The sequence below is a fragment of the Clinocottus analis genome, unplaced genomic scaffold (assembly GCF_023055335.1).
Source record: "Clinocottus analis isolate CAN_PGR_092001 unplaced genomic scaffold, fCliAna1.0.p SCAF_23, whole genome shotgun sequence".
Lineage (NCBI taxonomy): Eukaryota > Metazoa > Chordata > Actinopteri > Perciformes > Cottidae > Clinocottus > Clinocottus analis.
Window position 1 is genome coordinate 5,629,019 of NW_027175965.1, and position 19,013 is coordinate 5,648,031.

Consider the following 19,013-nt stretch of genomic DNA (forward strand, 5'->3'; position numbering starts at 1 on the left):
AGGACATAAGAGGTTCTGCCATTTAGAGGTTAAAGATTTCACCTTAAAACTGTGCGTAAAGACTGAAAACAGGTGGGGGGACATTTACGCATGGGGGGGGGTCTGTGTAATCCCTGGCCTCTGGACTACACATTGCACATGCTCCCCATTTAAAACTGGTGTTACCGTACTACGTATGTGAAAATCTCATCTGAATCAGGCAAACTAATGTGGATGTGACATGTAAATGCACACTGCACTGGGTTCCTGTACATTTCTTTGTTTTTTTACTGATGGTACTCAGCATAAGCCGCCCTCCTAGCTACAGGGGGGGCAGTGCCATCTAGAGGTGGGGTCAGCGAGGGTCAAAGTACTGCAGTTACAGTGATGAAAGTATAAAGTTACAATATGCAGCCGTATTTGAGTTACACATCTCATTGCGTGAATATACATTTGTGTATTAAAGTGTATTTTACCATGATGACATTTTTCAAAAGCAGTCAAAGTATTATGTAAATATGGTTTGTGAATCAAACTTAAATGTTATCACGTATCCATGTATGTGTGGCTTTCCCAAATACATAAGCAGATCATTATCTTCGTTTGTATTAAAAACACCTCCTTGAAGAGCTTTGGAAAAGAAGATCGCTGAGGAAAAAGTGTTCGTTACAAGTTCAATGAAAGGCAGGCTTTGCTCTTCTCTGTCTAAATGTCAGCTGGGGATTTCCCTCTTTGTGGTCAAAGCTTTGCTGAAGCATGCCTCCATGAACAGCTTTTCATTGTCATCAACCAAATGTGCCTTTGAGACAAAATCCATGATTGTCTGTGAACAATAAAGCATGACAGAGACATGCTTCCTGCATGAGTTGTCTCTATGATTCCAGATATAAAAAGTCTGAGATGTGTTGCTGATTTCCACTCAAGCCTTACCCTTTAGAAACCTTTAATAGCTAATGACTGAATAGAAAAAATAGCCTATTCATAGTCAGTGGTGCTGTTTTCAGAATTATCACAATTGTGTCCTCCATCCTTGTGACAGAGTAAAAACATCAACAAGAGACAGTTGTTCTTAGTAGAGTTGATTTATTCTTTGACTAATGATCTGAAAGCTCATGGCATACATATTCATGATGAACAGCAATTCCTTGTATGAACTATATCAGCAGGATTGTAATTGGTTGGGAGAAGGGGACCATCTTTGCGGACAGGTTCACATTGTTGTCTCACAGCAAATAAAAAAATTTAAGGCATAAGTTTCCAGTCCTGGTCTAGTTTTCATCCTACACTGCTACACACAAGGCGACTTTGACACTAATCAGTCAGACATTTAAATGTGTGTGTTTACATGTATTTTTGCCACGTGATGGAACGGCAACCTGTTCCTGAAATGATCAAGTGGACATACGTACATGAAAATGCTCAAAGGTAAAAGAGCAGAATTTGGATCGGAATGGTTCTTTATTAGCTTGGCACAATTACTGATCAGAACATCTGCCAGTATTTCTATGTCTCACTAGATTGCTATGAAAATGAGCTAAACTGTTGTTTTTTTTTGTGATTGTGTGTCCCTCTAGGTGGAACTTTATCCTGCTCCTGTCAGTATGCTCAGCAGTACTCTCTGGAGAAGAAGACTACCTAGCTCAAGGTAAACAACAGAGACCTGATGCAGAACTAAACATCAGCATTCAGATTATCACTTTACTTCTTTTTTTCTGGCATTTCATCGTTCAATCATATCCAAAGTCAGTTTTTAGAACTTCATCCGGCCGCAAACATGCAATCCCTATTGCATGTTTGCGGCCGTTGGATGGCTATCACTGCTGTTATGAAAACTACTCGGAGACTCCTACACATTTAGTTTGTACAGTTATACAGCTTCATGACACTGTGATTATCCTTGAGGTCACATCAGGTGAAATGGTTATTCTGGGGTCTGACATCATCAACAACATATCCTCGTTGGTTTGCGTAATATTCTGCGAAAAGTTACTCATATTTCTTAGTTTTCCTACAAAAGCCAGCGACATGTGCACATTTGAGCTTGTTCAACGCAAATAGTATTTTTAAAATGATCTTCTATCTTTACAGGAAACAAAACTACTTAATTAGGTTCAGTTAATCGTTTGGGTTAAAAATAACGAAATAAATGCTGCTCCTGAAGCTCGCACGTTATGTAACACACAAATCAATATAGACATCTTGCTTCACATGGGGATCCAGCGGTGGTCTCCTGGTTGAGAGATCCGGGTTTGCTGGACCCGTCCATCAACTCCCGCTCACCCTGTGTGGCCTTTCGCAGTCTTTATACGTCCTCGTTCATGATTACGTGGATGACGTAGGAAAACATTTTGGGGGTTACCTTCGAATTACAGTGCATTGCTTTTGATACCTAATTCATATAATTCCAACACTGTTTATCCAAAGTCTGCATATAAATGCATTCATTTCTCTACGTCCACCGGCTAGCAATGGAGGCTAAGTCTTTCAATGACCTGGTGTCAGATGAAATAGTGAAACACAAGAGCTAGTTGCCTTATAACCTACCTCAAGACTCACTTTAAGGCTCTTGTGTGCAAGGACACTGTTTGCGTTTTAAAATAAAAATGTATGAGCTTGGCCTCACATATCTCGTGGAACACAAGAGCAGCAGATATTGATGATCGTGTGAATGTTTTAACAGCAGCGCTTCTAACTGCTGCAGAATGAAAATGAGGGAAACACAAAAGTATTGGCAACTTTGCCTCAGCTGACCGAAGGCAATAGTAATCAGTTAAAGAAAGAGAGGAAAAAAATGATGGGAGGAATTGAAGGTTAGAAGGGCAGACGTTGATGATAGGATGCGGAGTATTTCCACCAGTTTAGAGTCAGTAAATCTAAAGAAAGTTTCTTTACTGCTGTACATTATCCCGCAAATTACTATGGATGTGACTCCCTTGAAATAACTTCACTCAGCAAGAAAGAACGCTGTCAAGAGACTGTAAAGAAAACTTTAAATATGTTTTAAATTCACAGGTTGCACTCTGTGAATTTGTTCAGAGGTTTTGTGAGTGCCCTCCCACTGGGCCACTGCCAGAAATACCACATAACTTACCTCATTAAATTCATTGAGAGGTTGACCTCTTAATGAATCCTCGATGTTCCTCACATCTCCACATGCATGTGCATTGTTTATTACCCGTTGCATAGAGGAAACAAAGTGCTTTGAGGGTCCCTCCCCTCATTTCATCATTGTCTTGAGCACACTCCGAGCAGGATCAATCCATCATAACGAGGGAAGGAGGAATGCACACAGAGTGCTCGAGCAGCTTGTCTTCACATATGAGACAGGTTGATTGGAATCTGGGCTGACTTTACCTCGGGCTAAGAATGTCAAGGACATCTCAGTGCATGCTTAGATCAGCTGCAGATATATAGTTTCCATGGCAGGGCTGCAGGACTATAAACCCTGCAAAACAACATCCAGGATGATGCACCGCATGTCTGTTTATCGCACCTTTTCGCTCCGTTTCGAACTCTTTCCCTTCCTCCCTCCAAAGCGCTGAGACAGAAAAGGAAGTGTTTAACTCATCTGTAAAAAAAACTAGTTGAAAACTAGTGGACTCCACTTTTCCAAAGTATTTATCTGAGAAGTTCTGTATCTTAACAGCAAATGTACTGTATACTATTAATATATTATACCCTTGTTGCAAATTGCTGTTTCTGTGATTTCAAATGTAATTTTGTTAAGAATGTGAACTTCTGCAGCAGTCATCTATACTTGCTGTCGCTGTATTACAATTTGAACCTGTTGAGCTTGTGAGATTACCTAATATTTCCGAAATGGGAACTTTCAGAAGTGAATATATTAGCCTGGTTTATGTTTCATATGATTGCATTTGAGATTGTCCAGTGATAGAGTAAGTCTACGTACTGATTCAGATTTTTTGCCGATTTCTTTTTTTAATGAACTATAATTGACAGTAGACGTTTTATTTTGTAACCACTGTCCTGGAACTGTCCTAAAAATAATAGTAACCTGCCCAAAGTCAGAGTTAACAATACAATAACTAACATTTGACTTTGCTGTTGTCATGCATAAGTTCAAATGTTTAAGAAATATATTATTCATTTGGATTTAAATAGTTGCTTTAACAAAAAGGATTTTTTTTTGCTATTAATAGTTTTGTGTGTGTGTGTGTGTGTGTGTGTGTGTTGCATCGCTGCGCTGTGTGTCAAGCAGAAACTATCATGCGGCACGCTTGATAAATGTGAGCGTTTAAAACTTATGGCACAAACATTTAGATGGCTCCTATTTTTTCTTTATGTCTGAATCTTTGACAACTTGAAGGTAAAACTTAAGTAACTGATAATCTGCTTCAATTCATGCAGCTTTTTTTGTACAGGCCTTTACACAAAGTCACCATCTGGTAACTTCAAACATGTAATGTTTGAACATTCCTGCGGTTGACATTTTAGAAATTCAGAAGTTATTGGCAGTTTGATTTAATCCCTGAACAAGTTTAAAGGTGAAACCTTTACATGTGCAATCATGAAGAATGAGAAATAGGTATGTTATGTTTGACGTTTTCTTTTTGTAATATTTTTGTATTTTTTTGGTGTCTGCAGTCTGAATGGTTGTTAACGCTCTTAGACTAAAACCAACCTCAAAAGTCTTTTCTAATCTATGTTTATAGGTAAAATATATAATACAATACCTCAATACAGAAGAGGCGTTGTGAACATAAACACAGACTCACAGGTCAGGGCAGCTTCTTAAATGACCGATCCATTTGTGATTCACTTAACATCTACATTTGTTTTTCTGGAACCATTACTGCTCCATGCTGACATAATGTGATACGTGTGACACATATGTCTATTTCTTTTATTTAAAGCCAACACTGCACGGAACCTCCTCTGCCTCCAAATAATGTTTGACTTAACGGACAACATCTGTTACCTGTAGGCATGGCAGAAGAATGACAAGACCATTAAGAGGAATGCCGATCTTATAAATCTCTGGTGGAAGATTGATTCAGAAAGCCTGCGTGGACTGGTTTCCTTTATCTTAGTTTAGGCCCCATCCTTCTCGAGCCCCCTGCCTCTCATCTGGGCCACAGCTGCCTTTCTGGTAACTGCTCTCGGAGAACAACTGGGAGGGTTTCACCTGCATCGTAGACCAGTGATCAGTGAAGAAGGGCAGTTATTAAACCTATGTTTTGATCAGTGAGAACTGCAACAACATCTACAACATTGTGTGTGTTATGGTGGTCTGTAATGACTAAAATAAGTTTGTCTAGTGAGCTTTGTCCTGCGTTATTGCCCCTGTTTCACCCGACACAAAAGACATCTAGAGCCTAGTTTAAACTACATGACCTTTGAAGTCGTCATATCGCTGTGCTGTTCACTATACTACACAATTGGCTGTCTTGTAATTCTGAGTCTTGAAGTGGTTGTAGTTGTCATGCGACATGACCAGCAATCTTTCACCAGGAGGAATCCCAGATGAGATCTCTCACCAAACCATGTTTTGTTCCGATATCACACGCGAGAGGTGACATCGAATTGCTTGTTGATGTTGGCGTCGGTTCACAGAATAGCGTGTGTGTCAGCATGCCTTAACCATTTCCCTATGTGGATCATTCACCGTGCTGAGTTGTGTGTTGATTCATGCCAACATCCGACACCCTCGCTACGACATACGGCACTGCAAATGCAGGACACGCTGAACGTTTTTATTGATACAGGAAACCCCTCTGTCGGGTTTCCCCTCAACCCTCCCGCCCTCATTGGCGTTGGCTTCTTGGCAGACTCCCTCACAGGATAAGATGTTTAGTATTCTAGATATCTGGAATGTGTCTGCCTCTTGTCTCACGTCCTTCACAGACAGCGCTTGCGAGTTGACGTGTGACTTTCGAGGCAACATGGATTTGCCTCTGATCTGGAGCTTTTGTCAGTGAGATCCAAAAACACTGAGTGGAAAATCATGGCTGACGTTGTGACTGTGGCTTTCATTGAATACAATGCAAACATAGGCATTATACATAGCAATGGAATTGTGTTGTGACTACAAGATGCTTAATCTGGCTATATTTTGTTAGGCTAATTAAAAGAAATTACAATTTTTTTTTGGCCATGATCTTGGTCTGTATCTATTTTATCTATGCTTGTACGAATCAGCTAATTCAAATAAGAGTAAAGAAGTGGTAGAAGAGAGAGAGATAGAGAGAGAAAACATGGTCCCCTGTATGACTAGCTCAGACTTTCCATGAATGAGATGTGTCGGGAATTTCTATCTGATCTGTTAAACTTAGGAGTTTGTGTAATGATGTAATGTTACATGGAATTAGACTGTTTCATAGGCTGCTGATCTACCTGTCTAAATCTATTTTCTTTTAATATTATTGCTATTTTGGATCGGTAGAGTTTTATAGATGTGTCGTCCTCTGTTCACTGTTGTGCATTTCTCCAAATCAACTGCAGATGAATCCATTAACATGACCTCAAAAAATGCATATTCCAAAACAGTTCAAACTTGTTTTGGTGACTTTATCTTGAAATAAATCACATATATTTATTTTTATACAAAAGAGACGACCATAAGAGCAGTCCAGCACTTTTTATATTTGTTGTTGAAGAAACTATTCAACCAAAGCTCATCTCTCTGATCCAGTTGTTCCTAAACTTACCATTGTCTCCTCTGTCCTCCAGGAGTGGATATCCTCTACCGACTGGGGCTTTCAGCTCGAAGCAGCACAGACAAGAGGACGAGTCCACCTTCGACGACGCACACCACTGCTCTCTCACCTTTCAATCTTCCTGTTTCTGGATATGGGGTATTATTCGACTCAAACTCCCTCTATGAAGCTCCAGCGGGCAGTCTCTTCCCACCTGAGATCGGCGAGGAGTTCTCGGTTGTGGTTAGCCTTAGCTCCTGGCGAGCAAACAACGCTTTTCTTTTCAGCGTCAAAGATGGCAGGGACAGGCTGCGTTTTGGCATTCAGCTGCTGCCACGCAGAGTGGTGGTTTACACCGCAGAGAAAGCCTCCATCTACTTCAACTACAACTGGCAGGATGGGCGCCAGCACCCTTTTGCTGTCGGTGTTCGCGCGCGCTCGGTGTCATTCTACGCGGATTGTGGCGCAGTGCATCAGCGGGAGCAGACCCTGGGGAGATCTCACACGCTGGGAGACTCCGGGGGTCTCTTCACTCTTGGCAGGATGAACTCTAAAGCGGCAGCATTTCATGGTCGAGTCTGCCAGCTAGATATCTATCCCTCCGCCGAAGCTGCCGCGCACTACTGCAACTACCTTAAAACACAGTGCCGGCTGGCCGACACTCACCGATTGCCTTTGCCAGATCCAAGTTTGGATCTTGAGGCAAATGACCCTCCTTCAAACCCTCTGACAGAGTCCCTCGTCGGAGTAGCAGCTACCCGTCATACTCCCTTAAAAGCTACTGCAGCTTTCAAAGTGTCCTCTGGTAATTTGGTCAAGCAGTATTCAACACTGAGCCCATCAGTACAACCTCATCTGAGGGATCAGAGCCACATGTCCAAATTGGATCCCCTTGCTCACTCCACCCCATCTTCACTTCAGCGTGACGGCCCTACCGCCGCCACGCCGAGGGGACGAACGCTTCATCTCGACCGTAGCGCAACTATCAACAACGAGCACTCCGAAAACAGCAAAGAGGAAGCGATCAGCTCGGGGAGCCCGCAGTCTCCAGATGCCACCGCAGGCCTGATTTCCCCAGTCAGGCAAAGCCAGCTGAAGGAAGGACTCAGGAACAGCACCATCAACAGCTCCAGGGACTCTGACTCGGGTCCGCAACACACTCACCAGCACCTGGAGATTCACCTGAGAGCCAATAGCACCACTTTGTACCGAGATAATCAGGTGGACACCTCCGAACAGCATGATCTGGATGGCAGCTATGAGGATGTAGACGTCGGAGGATATGACTATGGGTATGAGGATACAGACTATTTATACGATTATGAAGATGGTTTCCGTGGCCCCAAAGGAGAGCCAGGTTCTCCGGTAAGTAATTTATGAATGACAAGTCGAGCTGTGAGTGTTTATGAAACGTTATTCAAAGAGTTGAGAAACAAGTTGGTGCAATGCTGCACATGCTCGAGAGGAAAATAGCAATACAAGGCAATCAAAGGTAATTTATGGCCCTCACACTTAAAATACTACATAAAATTTGGCTTTGTTACATACAGCAATATGGAAATCTATTTTGGCAGGGTGGTGCAGTGATTTATAGGGGATGGCATGTCCAAGCACTGTTCTGTTTTCCTGTATCTACATGTTGTTAAAATAACATGTCATTCCCTTGCCGAAATACTGGCAGCCACTTTTGCTCTGATGTTAGAGAGGATAGCTCGTCTGAAGGTTGGAGGTAAACCCCTGGAAAGAACAATTTGCAGCACATCAGCATTATGATGTAAGCAGGCTGTCAGGATACCTTTGCACGCTGAACACGCTTTTATAGCTCAGACTTTCCATGAATGAGATGTGTCGGGAATTTCTATCTGATCTGTTTAAGCTTAGGAGTTTGTGTAATGACGTAAGAGAACTCACCTCCCAGTTTCCATAGATCCTTTATTAAGTGCCTGCAGGTCTGTAGGTGCGACACAGCTTTGCCAGCACTGAGCTGTTGCAACATATCTTAACGTCTCAGAGCGTGACTACACTGTCCTGCAGTATTATGAGCAAGATACAATCAAATCCAGGTCCTTTTTCAGTGGGGATTCTGCATGAATATTGTTGTTTTTTTTATAGTCGTCATCAGCCTATTTCTTGACTACTCTGACCAGGCATGTTTTGAATTCTGGGTCAGCTGAAGGTCAGTGGCTCACTCTGTGTCATTGGCTCTCCGTTTGAACTTGAAAAGAAAAAAAAAAGCTGGTTTACATCCTCAGGGGAAGTATTTCATAGTTTTGCAGCCACATAACTAGACAAGCACAGTGGCATGTGCAGGGCGAACGTCAGGCTGGTTAACCCTTTTCTAGCCTGATCGCTGTGAATAGGATTTTTTCAATTGGGTTTTTTCTTTGGATCAAGTTTGACAATACAGCTGATTATATCATGAACAACAATACAATATGGATTATATATAATAGTCATCACGTCCTTAATGCATTTCCCGGTGTGTCTCAGCATAGTTTGTTATTAAGCTACCTACAGCTGACGGCTTGCGTTTTTTTTTTTTTTTTTTTTTTACCACATGTTGGGTTACAATGCGGGGGCCTATTCAGCTCAAGTTAAGGTCACACAACACAACAAGTTCACAAGATGATTCATTCTATCCTTCAACTTTACAGACATTCGATTTCTTGCATGGACTCCATCGAGAGAAAATTTGACCCTTGCCTTGGCAGATAGTACGAAAGATATGAATATTATCATTTTACTGAATGAGTGCGTCTCTTTCTTTCGGCCTTGTTGTTGTGGCGAAGTCGTGTGCTCACAGTTTCCATGTGTCTCTGTGTGGGAGTGTGGCAGAACAAACGGCTGTTTCTTTATTCAAGTCTCCCTCTGTGCTCATCTGCTCTGACAGGAGTGAGGGATGCACCCTGTCGTGATCTCTGGCTTTAGCAACAATTCACAAAAGTAAATAATAGTAAATTAAATAGTCTAATAATGTCTGTTTTTCATTTTAAAGTGTAAACCTTACCTTTGGGGGTAAACGAACAACCTGAGGAATGAATAGTTTCCTGGCTCAGAAGGAGATTTCCTGCTTATTCAGTATCGGAAATTGTTGTTCAAGTGTGTAATTGTCAATAAATCTCTCCAATCAAGTGAATCAATTCACCTTTGACTGAAAATGTACTCTATTTTCACAATAGATTGATTTGTCCTGCTATTTCTAAATTCCCTTAAGCAATGTATAACATATTCAAGTGAACTCAGCTGTTTATCTTTCGAGAGTGATCTATCTATGCGTTTGCTTTGTTTATTCTTGCACCCTTTTAGTGTTTGAATACGACGGCCTCCTTAAAATTCTCGGATTGTCTCGTCATAATTCATTTTTGGCGTAGACCAAGCAAGTAACGGAGAAATGTTTCCACTGTAGAGCAGAACTGACACGCCGGTTCATCTTTTTGCTGGCAGCGATTTCTATTGATTGAAGTAGCAAAGAATATCCATTACAAAACTCTCCTTTACCCCCAAAGGCAGTGTTTACGTGTCCCAGTGAAGGTGAATATCCTACGTTTCAATCGGCAACTAATAACCTAAATGTATTTGCACACCTTTCAACAATATGAAAACACAATATAACAAGTGCACTCATCTGCTCGAATGCTCAGCTTGATTTGGTTTCAAAGATATAGGAGATAATGTAAATCTCTCACTCAATTTACACCTCAAATCCATTCAGCGGACATGCCCTCCACCACGTGTTCATATTTTTAATCTCTACACTTTTTCTCTTTAGCGTCAACGACTTCAAAGCCATCTAGTAAGAAGAAGTCAAATGTGTAACAGGACTGATGTACAAGATCACACTGAGTATTTTTTTGCATTGTTCTGTTTCAAATGTCAGTAATTAGAGCTGGTTGATCATTTATTTTATTGGTAATTGTCCCTTAATAGAGTCCCATTGTTATGAAATTACCGGATATTGTCAGATTAAAAAAAACAACAATAGATGTATTTGAAATTATTATATCTTTTTCCAGCAAAATAATACAAACACATTGGATATTGTTTAGCAAGAGTCTCCTTACCAGAAGATGAAATGCAGTTTTTCCATGAAGAAAGATTTGTCAATGCCACATACTGCCCACGGACTGGTGGTGTCAGTCTCATCTCCAAAATGTAACCTGACCCTTCTGTTCACAGATCAAGCTTTTTAGGTGAAAACACTCGGCGCCTGTCTTTGAACTTCATAGCTCTCTTACATAAATATAGCACATACTCACCATGGCAGGGCCTGGACAGTGAACTACTGCATGTTATTGCTTGTCATTGACCTACTCTCATCTCTCTCCCCCCCTCTTTACTCCCTCTCTCTCAACAACATTACCTTCTATCTGTCCCTCTTCCTGTCTCTCTGATTTAGGGTCCTTCTGGTCCCCCTGGTTTACCTGGTCCTCCAGGAAAAAGAGGTCCTCGGGTGAGTAGCCTTTTATGTGCCATGGTGATGGTACACAGGAACATCCTTTAAATGAACTGTTATCTATAATTCAGGAGGGGCAGTATGCCCATCCCACTCTATGTGATAGTGGCCTTTAATAAAGAAGTTACATTATAAATAGAGGATGTTTTTTCACCACCAGATACATGTCTTTTATTTCTCGTCACGCATTTGCATTGGACGCCAAAAATGCCGCTTGGGTGTGATACAATAACATATTACAGCCTGTTGTGAGCTACTATAAGCTTTTATTATAGAATAGTTTTTTATGAATAAATGATACATTTAAATAACATAGTACAGTAAAATAGGAGGAACTTCAAAGTGCTAAGGATCATAACTTCCTTTTATTTGTGGGGTGAGAGTGATTCTGAAAATGCAAAGACATTAAACGTCATAACAGTGGTCTATGGGTATTAATTCACAGCTGTGAAACAATCAGACTGCTTGATTTGAGTTTTAGAATTATTTGGGGTTGTCTGATCTCAGATAATATGAACATAAATACCTTATGGAATGTCCTAAATGGGAAAAAAGACAATTGTGTACATAATTAATAGTTAACTATCTCCTTTAGTTCAAAGTATCGTACAGATGCAGCATTTCCCCTTGTGCTTCTCTCACCTTCATAGTGAGGTTGCAGCTGTTTTTGCTCTGCTTTCATATGTGGGAGCATGTTGATCCAGCATGATGATCCAGGAAGTCAGAGTAACGGATCAGTGTGTGTTACGTGCTTGCATGACCGAATTTTACAACTCTGAAAAAATGATCACGGAAGCTTTTATTTTATCAAGACAATTGCAGAAGTTAAATGTCGAAATCCAGCGTTTCAAAGTGATGCAACGCAGCAATCTGCCAGATGACGTCATGTTGCATTGCAGCAACAGTTGAGCCAGGTTCAACAATTTATTGGATCCCCCTGCTTTGGCATCCCCACTGCATCAACGGTCTGGCTCCATTCAAATTATTGTGAAAGCATACTTCTGTTCTGCCGTATTTTAAGAGAGCACGACAGGCAAGACCAGAAGGCAGATAGACAGGCTGGTAGACAGGGTGAGGTGGCAGATAGTAAAATATGTCTCCCAGTAAAAGGCTTAGAAAGCACATAGCTGATACAAAACATACTCTTAACTCCATAAGCGAAGTCATAAAGTGGAGACAGAAGGAGGCCCTGGATCATTATGTGGTGGGACGCTGAGGGCTGTGTGCGGTACTGTGGTTGTGTCTTTGCTGTGTCAGCGCAGAGCAGCAGCCTTTCCTCCAACTGTAAACGTTATCAGACTACGTGCACGTGATCATGGGGTTAGGGTATGACATTTGGTGTGGCCCTTTGTCATGAAAACAGACACATTTACTTCAGAAGTTCTTTTCTTAAAAAAAAAAATCAGTTGGTGATTGATACAGCGATCAAGAACTTATGAAGGAAAGGGCTGCAATTAATTGTGGTTTCGATCGTGTAATATCACACCGTAGAAATAGTTTTTAATATTGAGGCAGAAATAAGCAAAATGTTTTTTTAAGTTGACATTGAATACTCCTTAATCTCAGTTTACCAAAACCAAATGATGACTTTAAGAGTTTACTTTCTTTATATGTTTTATGGGCAACGTGCTCTTGTCCAGGCTTAGTTTACAGGCAACAAAGGTGCTCAATATGTATTAGAGTTTCAACTTCAATACTTCAGACTGCTAAACTCGAAGCACAATTGTATGGTTTTCCCTAGAAATACTAAACTAGAAAATTTCGCAAGAAATTTTGAAAGTGTGGCTACTACTGCCGTAAGACGTCGCAATATATAGCTTTTGTTTCTGACGCCCGTCTCTCCTCCAAAGCACTTGAGTTGGTTTGTGTGTTAAACTGATTGGCTGATATGAAGCACCTGTGTGCTGCCGTCGTCATGGTGACCAAGTGAGCGCCAGCAGACTGATTAGAGGCAGACTGGACTGTGGACTTAAGGAAATAAACTACTGAACGTCCTGAACACACACAAACGTATATGAAATATCATATGACCTTATTAATGATCACAGTGTTGACAACTACACAATATAAAACACACGTAAACGTCTTTGTGTGTGTATGTATGTGTGTCTGTGTATGTGTGTCTGTGTGTGTGAGACAAACAGACAGAGAGACAGAAGTCATCTGTGTTGTGTGTGTGTGTGTATGTGTTTGTTTGTTTGTGTGTGTGTATGTGTTTGTTTGTTTGTGTGTGTGTATGTGTGTATGTGTGTCTGTGTGTGTGTGAGACAAACAGACAGAGAGACAGAAGTCATCTGTGTTGTGTGTGCGTGTGTAAGTGTCTGTGTGTCTGTTAAACTGCCCTAACGAGAACACCTGTGGGTCGCTAGAGCAAAGGTTGCCATGGTGATGACTTCAAAGGGACTTCCTTACGCTGAGCTTAATAGACCTAAATACTGTGGAACTCCTTTCAAACTATTTAAAAAAAATGGTACTTTAAAAGCCACTATTGCTTCGATATCGCATATTGAGCGTTAGGAAGACCTGATGAACAGATACTGTGACTGGCGAGTCTGTACGATAAAACATGTGTCTGTACGGGCGATTTACAAATCAGGTACGAGCTTCAGGGGAGACGTGGCTTTGGAGGGAGATTTAACATGGCGGCGGATGGCAGAGCGAGGTGGACTTGCTCTCACATTCAGTCCGATTTCAAGACGTCTGAGTCTGTTGGATTCCTATCGACCGCAGTTTATGACAGAAGACAAGATTTCCAACGTTTCTATCCAACAATGGTGTATGAAGAGTGAACATTGTGCGAGTAAAGACAAAATACGTTTTATTTTTTTAGCAGTTTCTGTCGCTTCTTCTCACTCTGTTAATTGGTGCGCCACCCTCTACGAACATTTCGTGAAATTTTTTTGACAGTTTTTGACGTTTTTTGCATTTTTCGGGAAAACGGCCGGGCGAATCTCTTAGAAAAGTCATACCTCACGATTCCCGCGCAAACCGCACGTTTCGATGTATTTTTTACGCATGTGCTGGCAACGCTCTGGGAGGAGTAGTGGTTTGACTATAAGAAGAATAATAATAATAAGCCCGCAGGAGAACATGAAGTGTGCTTGCAGCATGGGGTCTATGACCCCATGCGGCTGAAGCCACACTTAATTAAACAGAACCAAACAGGACAGACAACAAATTTATGGCACTTTAAAGCTATGCATATTTTAAAGAGAACCTTCAAAAATGACATTTAAGAGAGAGAAAAAGAAAGAAAGGAGGGCCTATTTCCTGCAGAGAAAGCGTGGTCTGCAAGCAGCAGGATAACAGATGTGCAGGAATGTAGTGCATGTAGTGTGTGTGTGTGTGTGTGTGTGTGTATATCAATGTGCACACATGCACAAGGCATAGGCGTGCATGTGTGGTTGTGCATTCATTTCATACCTGTGATGTTTAAGGAATTCTGTCCCATAAGCTGGTGGTAGTGGAGCTTCCATGATTGATCAAGAAGGTGCTTCCCACTGAGAGATCTGAGCGAGGCATGACAGAGAGCCACACTAATTCCAAAGACACTATTTTATTTCACAAGTTCATGTCTCTTTATTCCAGATGGATGCTGGAAATTGACATATGATTTGTCTTAAAGACTTTAAATTTGCCTCAGTACAATAAAACAATTAACAATAGTGATAAAACACAATAAACATAATGAGGAAGCATGTTACAGGCTAAGTATTCAAGACTCATGAACATGATTGTTGAATAGAAAATACCATAACAAATATTTAAAATGGAACTCGATTTCAGAATGAGACGGCTGTACAATTTTGTGCTGAATCTGCAAAAAATATTGGGTCAGTGTGCAAAGGTTCACAGTGAAGAAGATGTGCAATGTATGAAGGGGTTAGTTAGTGGAGCTACGCCTCCTCTCCTTGCATCTCGAGGAAGATATGCAAGTCCAGGCAACAGACGTTCAACAAAATGAGCATCCTTGACTCTGTCATTTCAAAGCACTATATAATAATGTAATGTAAAGTATGTAGTATTTAAAGCAATCAAATATGATAATATAGAGCAGTAAGGTAGTGTTTATTGATACAACATTTTGCCGCAAACAGCAGTTTAGAGTTGTAAGCATCATGTCACGATAAAAGCAGTGGAGTTAAACATGTGTACATCCATAAAAACACACGTATTATCAAGGTGAAACGTCTTTCAGGACTGCGGTTAGAACAGCACCTTACGAGACCTACACGAACGATGAAGGACAGAGAATTAAATCAAACACAAATGAGAAATGGGAAGAGCTCCAAGTCAATACTGAGCTGTTGCTTTCGACAATGCACTGTGATTGAGTGTTGTGCTCTTTCTCTGTCTGTCTTCAGGGTCCCACCGGTCCACATGGAAGCCCCGGACAGCCTGGACCACCTGGGCCCAAGGTGAGTGCCCTTCTCCCATGGGAGGGAGACTTACACAGCCAACACACATTCATAGCACATGGGTATGCAGTTAAATTAGGCAGAAAAGGCTCTGCCGTTTGAGGGAACTCTCACAGAATCTGTGCAGTGACAAAGGATTCTGCTCAGAGAAAAATGTGTAACAGGACTGAGGTACAAGTTTTTCGGGAGGAGGCGGGGCAAAAGTTGTCACGTGCAGAGTGGTACGTGTGTGACAAAATGACCCTTTAAGTTGAATCTTGATTGTCACTAACACCTAATGTATTGAATTAGTACTTTTATTTTAGGCCTGAACACACGTGCACGACTCTTGGCTGAATTTCTCAAGGCTTGCTCGTCTCGGCTTGTTTTTCAGACGTCACCAGGAAATCTCTGCTGCTCATGTTGCTTTTTTTTGTTATCTTTTTGACCCATGACACTAAGTCAAGTCAAAGTAAAAGTGTGTTATTAAAGGGCATTAATTAGCAGTTAATGCCACGTGTTTACCTCCAGAGCCAATCTCAGTTGCTGAGAACGGGAGTTGGATTCAACCAGACACAGCCACATGGGTAATATGATAATAATGAGCCATTGTGTTCTCACAGTGTAGCAGGAATGGCTGGAGGAGACAACGATGGTCGCTGACCAGATTGACATCCCCCTCCGTAGCAGATATAGCTTTAAGGCTTTCACCATGGCGTAATCGGGCTAGTCCCGGCTCATTAGCCATGACGCTGACTGCTTATGAAGAGAAAACGAGAGAAAATGAGCCTTTTTAAATCTCTGGTAAGTGTTTTCCCACTTCAGACCAGATGTAAAGGCTACTTTGAAACAACTGAGCAAGGATGTGGGCAGCTCCACGCAGATGCTTGTGGTGACTGTGATCCCGACGGGCTACCACAGAGTGGCTGCATACAGCATGCAGTTAGTGAAGGATGGTCCCGCTATAGCTGAAACAAAGAACAAGTGGATAGTCCACCCGCCTCACCTTTTTCTTTTTATGTGAATCATTTTGCTTATTAGATGATAACTCCCCATTTGGAATTGTAACATTTCCAAAAAGAAGACAAATATACGGAAGTACTCTTAATGAATTACGATCTCTTCGTCTCCCTCACCTCGCACACATAAAGAGAGGAATGTTCTGTTTTCCTCCCTGATTAGTCAAACACAGCACAGCAACATAGATGTATTTGTTCTCTGTCACCCTTGACCTTGTGTCCCAGCAAGGTCCGAGGGCGTCTGATTGGTAAATTATGAGGCCACCTGCTCGCTCACGGTCCCTTCAGCTTTCAGACCACATTCGTTTGTACCGAAATCCGCTTATCTAATACCGTTGTGACCTGTCACTGAGTCATCCCCACATCCCCAACCCCATTGTGGAGGCGGAGGACAAATTGAGAGACTCTTTGTCTCAGTTAGGAAAAATATCTCTTGTTGAAATGTGTTTGGTTACTAGGATGAATACGAAGGTGTATATAGTCCAGAAAGCTGAGCCTACTTGACGTGTTCACGGTCTGAAATGTTATGACAATAAGCTTGCAGGACTAAAACGATATTTTGAGTCTGCTTCATGCACTGCTGACTCTTTCAAACAGAAAGGAGCTGTGGTATTACGCTGTGCTATAACTTCTGCTCTCCCATCCCAAGCTGCCTCACTGGCTGTCAGTCAAAGCTATGAAAACATGATGCTCAAGATCTACTCAGGAAAATATAGGATCTAAGGTGTCAAGCAATGCCTAAGCACTCCACACCAGAACCAGCTGAAAGTGAATGATTTACATTGTATATTCAGAAGTGTATGGTGCACATTTCTTTTTCTTTTTTTTGAACAATCAAAGAAGATATTCTATATTATTCTATATTATTATTACGATTATAGTATAGGGGTGCGATCCGGTTTGGGGGCTTCGGGATCATCTCTCTGGTGTTTGCGGATGATATGGTCCTGTTTGCCTCCTCGGATCGTGACCTCCAGCATCCACTGGGGCGTGAAGCTGCAGGGATGAGAGTTAGCGCCTCCAGATCTGAGGCCATGGTGCTCTGCCGGAAACTGGTGGATTGCTCCCTCCAGGTGGGGACAAAATGCTTACCCCAAGCGCGGGAGAGTTCAAGTATCTCGGGGTCTTGCTTACGAGTGAGGGTAAAGGCGGAGCGGGAGATCGACAGGCGGATCGGTGCAGTCGGTTTATCCAAAGCGACTTCCATTTTTGCTAAACACTGAGCCACAGTCACCTTATGTATGAGCTATGTGTGAGCATAACTGTGTGGTTGAGCGAGAGAGAGAGAGAGAGAGAAAGAGAGAGAGAGAGAGAGAGAGAGAGAGAGAGAGAGAGAGACTAGTGATTGTGTTGGTTTGATTTTCAGTGTATATTTCAGTTTGTATATGAATAAGCATTGTTGTCAAAGCCAACATTTGAGGATGTAGCCATGTTCATAATTCTCTTGGGATGCAACTTAGGCTAGGTCTGGTCTGTTTAAAAAAAAACAACATTATTCTCACAATAACTCCTTTGATGAGTCTAGAACAACACGTTTTTTTAAAATAAGCACAATAATCTTTTCTACATTTATTGAATTAAAGTAGTTCTCAAAAGCTCTGTTTTAATGAAAGCCACACGTGGCTTTGACTTTCAACTAAACATTGAGGTAGTAGAAATACCGAGATATATATTGTGAGATGAGAAATTGAGACGTGGTCTTTGGTCCATAACTCAGCCTGTTAAGTAATTGATCTGAAATGATGTGGAGAGGTCCAAAGACAGCTGCTCTGGCATGTCATAACACCTCTGTAGGGATACAGCTCTCTCTGTAATATTGTTTGAGTTTGAAGTACATTTTTAGACATCTGACAATATAAAATATGTCATCAGTTTAGGAAGCGAGCCACAAGATCTCTGGCTTTTGAAATGTAATATTGCTGTCCTGTGGAAAAGCACTTCATGCAACATCAGCTCCATTCTGGCAGACTCTGACTTGTCTTCTGCCTTGTGGGAATAACACATGTGGTCTGGGATGACAGAGAAACTGAGTGCGGTCTGGATCCTCAAAGGCTCCTCAAAGTGTTACTTGCTTAGTCACTGTGCAGAAATGTGGACGGCGAGTCTAGATCTGTCCTTTATATATAAAGAATTAAATGTGCGTTTAGGTCTCACACTGACAGATCAAGGGTCCTCGAGAAGCTGCAGTGTATTCAGAGTGCGACTGAAATTGATGAATTCTTTTTTGGGGCTTTTTTTTTTTAACATGCTTGTTCTTTAAAAAAAGCCACTTTTATTTAGGGTAATTCGACTTAAATGAATCCTCCTTACTGCAGGTTATTGTCATGGTTGATTGAAAACCTTTCATAGACTGGCTTCAAAACTGGGACACCTCCAAGTTTGCATTTACAACAGAAACGTACACAGAGTGGTCTCTTCAAAGGCACAAACATGCACACATACTCACCAGTATTGCAGCGCACACACCTCCCTCCATAACGCCTGGTGTGTCATGTACAGAACTGAGCTA

General features: G+C 41.5%; 1 protein-coding gene across 1 annotated transcript in view; it reads left to right on the forward strand.

Annotated features, from left to right (window-relative positions):
- The first annotated feature begins 1,342 nt into the window (after nucleotides 1–1,342).
- The window catches only part of LOC137793784 (collagen alpha-1(XXIV) chain), a 66,388-nt gene continuing 48,717 nt past the window's right edge, over nucleotides 1,343–19,013 (forward strand). Inside the window, exons 1-5 of the mRNA XM_068590140.1 lie at nucleotides 1,343–1,404; nucleotides 1,554–1,624; nucleotides 6,670–8,000; nucleotides 11,032–11,085; nucleotides 15,453–15,506. Coding sequence (XP_068446241.1) covers nucleotides 1,343–1,404; nucleotides 1,554–1,624; nucleotides 6,670–8,000; nucleotides 11,032–11,085; nucleotides 15,453–15,506 — 1,572 coding nt within the window. The remainder of the gene's footprint in view (nucleotides 1,405–1,553; nucleotides 1,625–6,669; nucleotides 8,001–11,031; nucleotides 11,086–15,452; nucleotides 15,507–19,013) is intronic.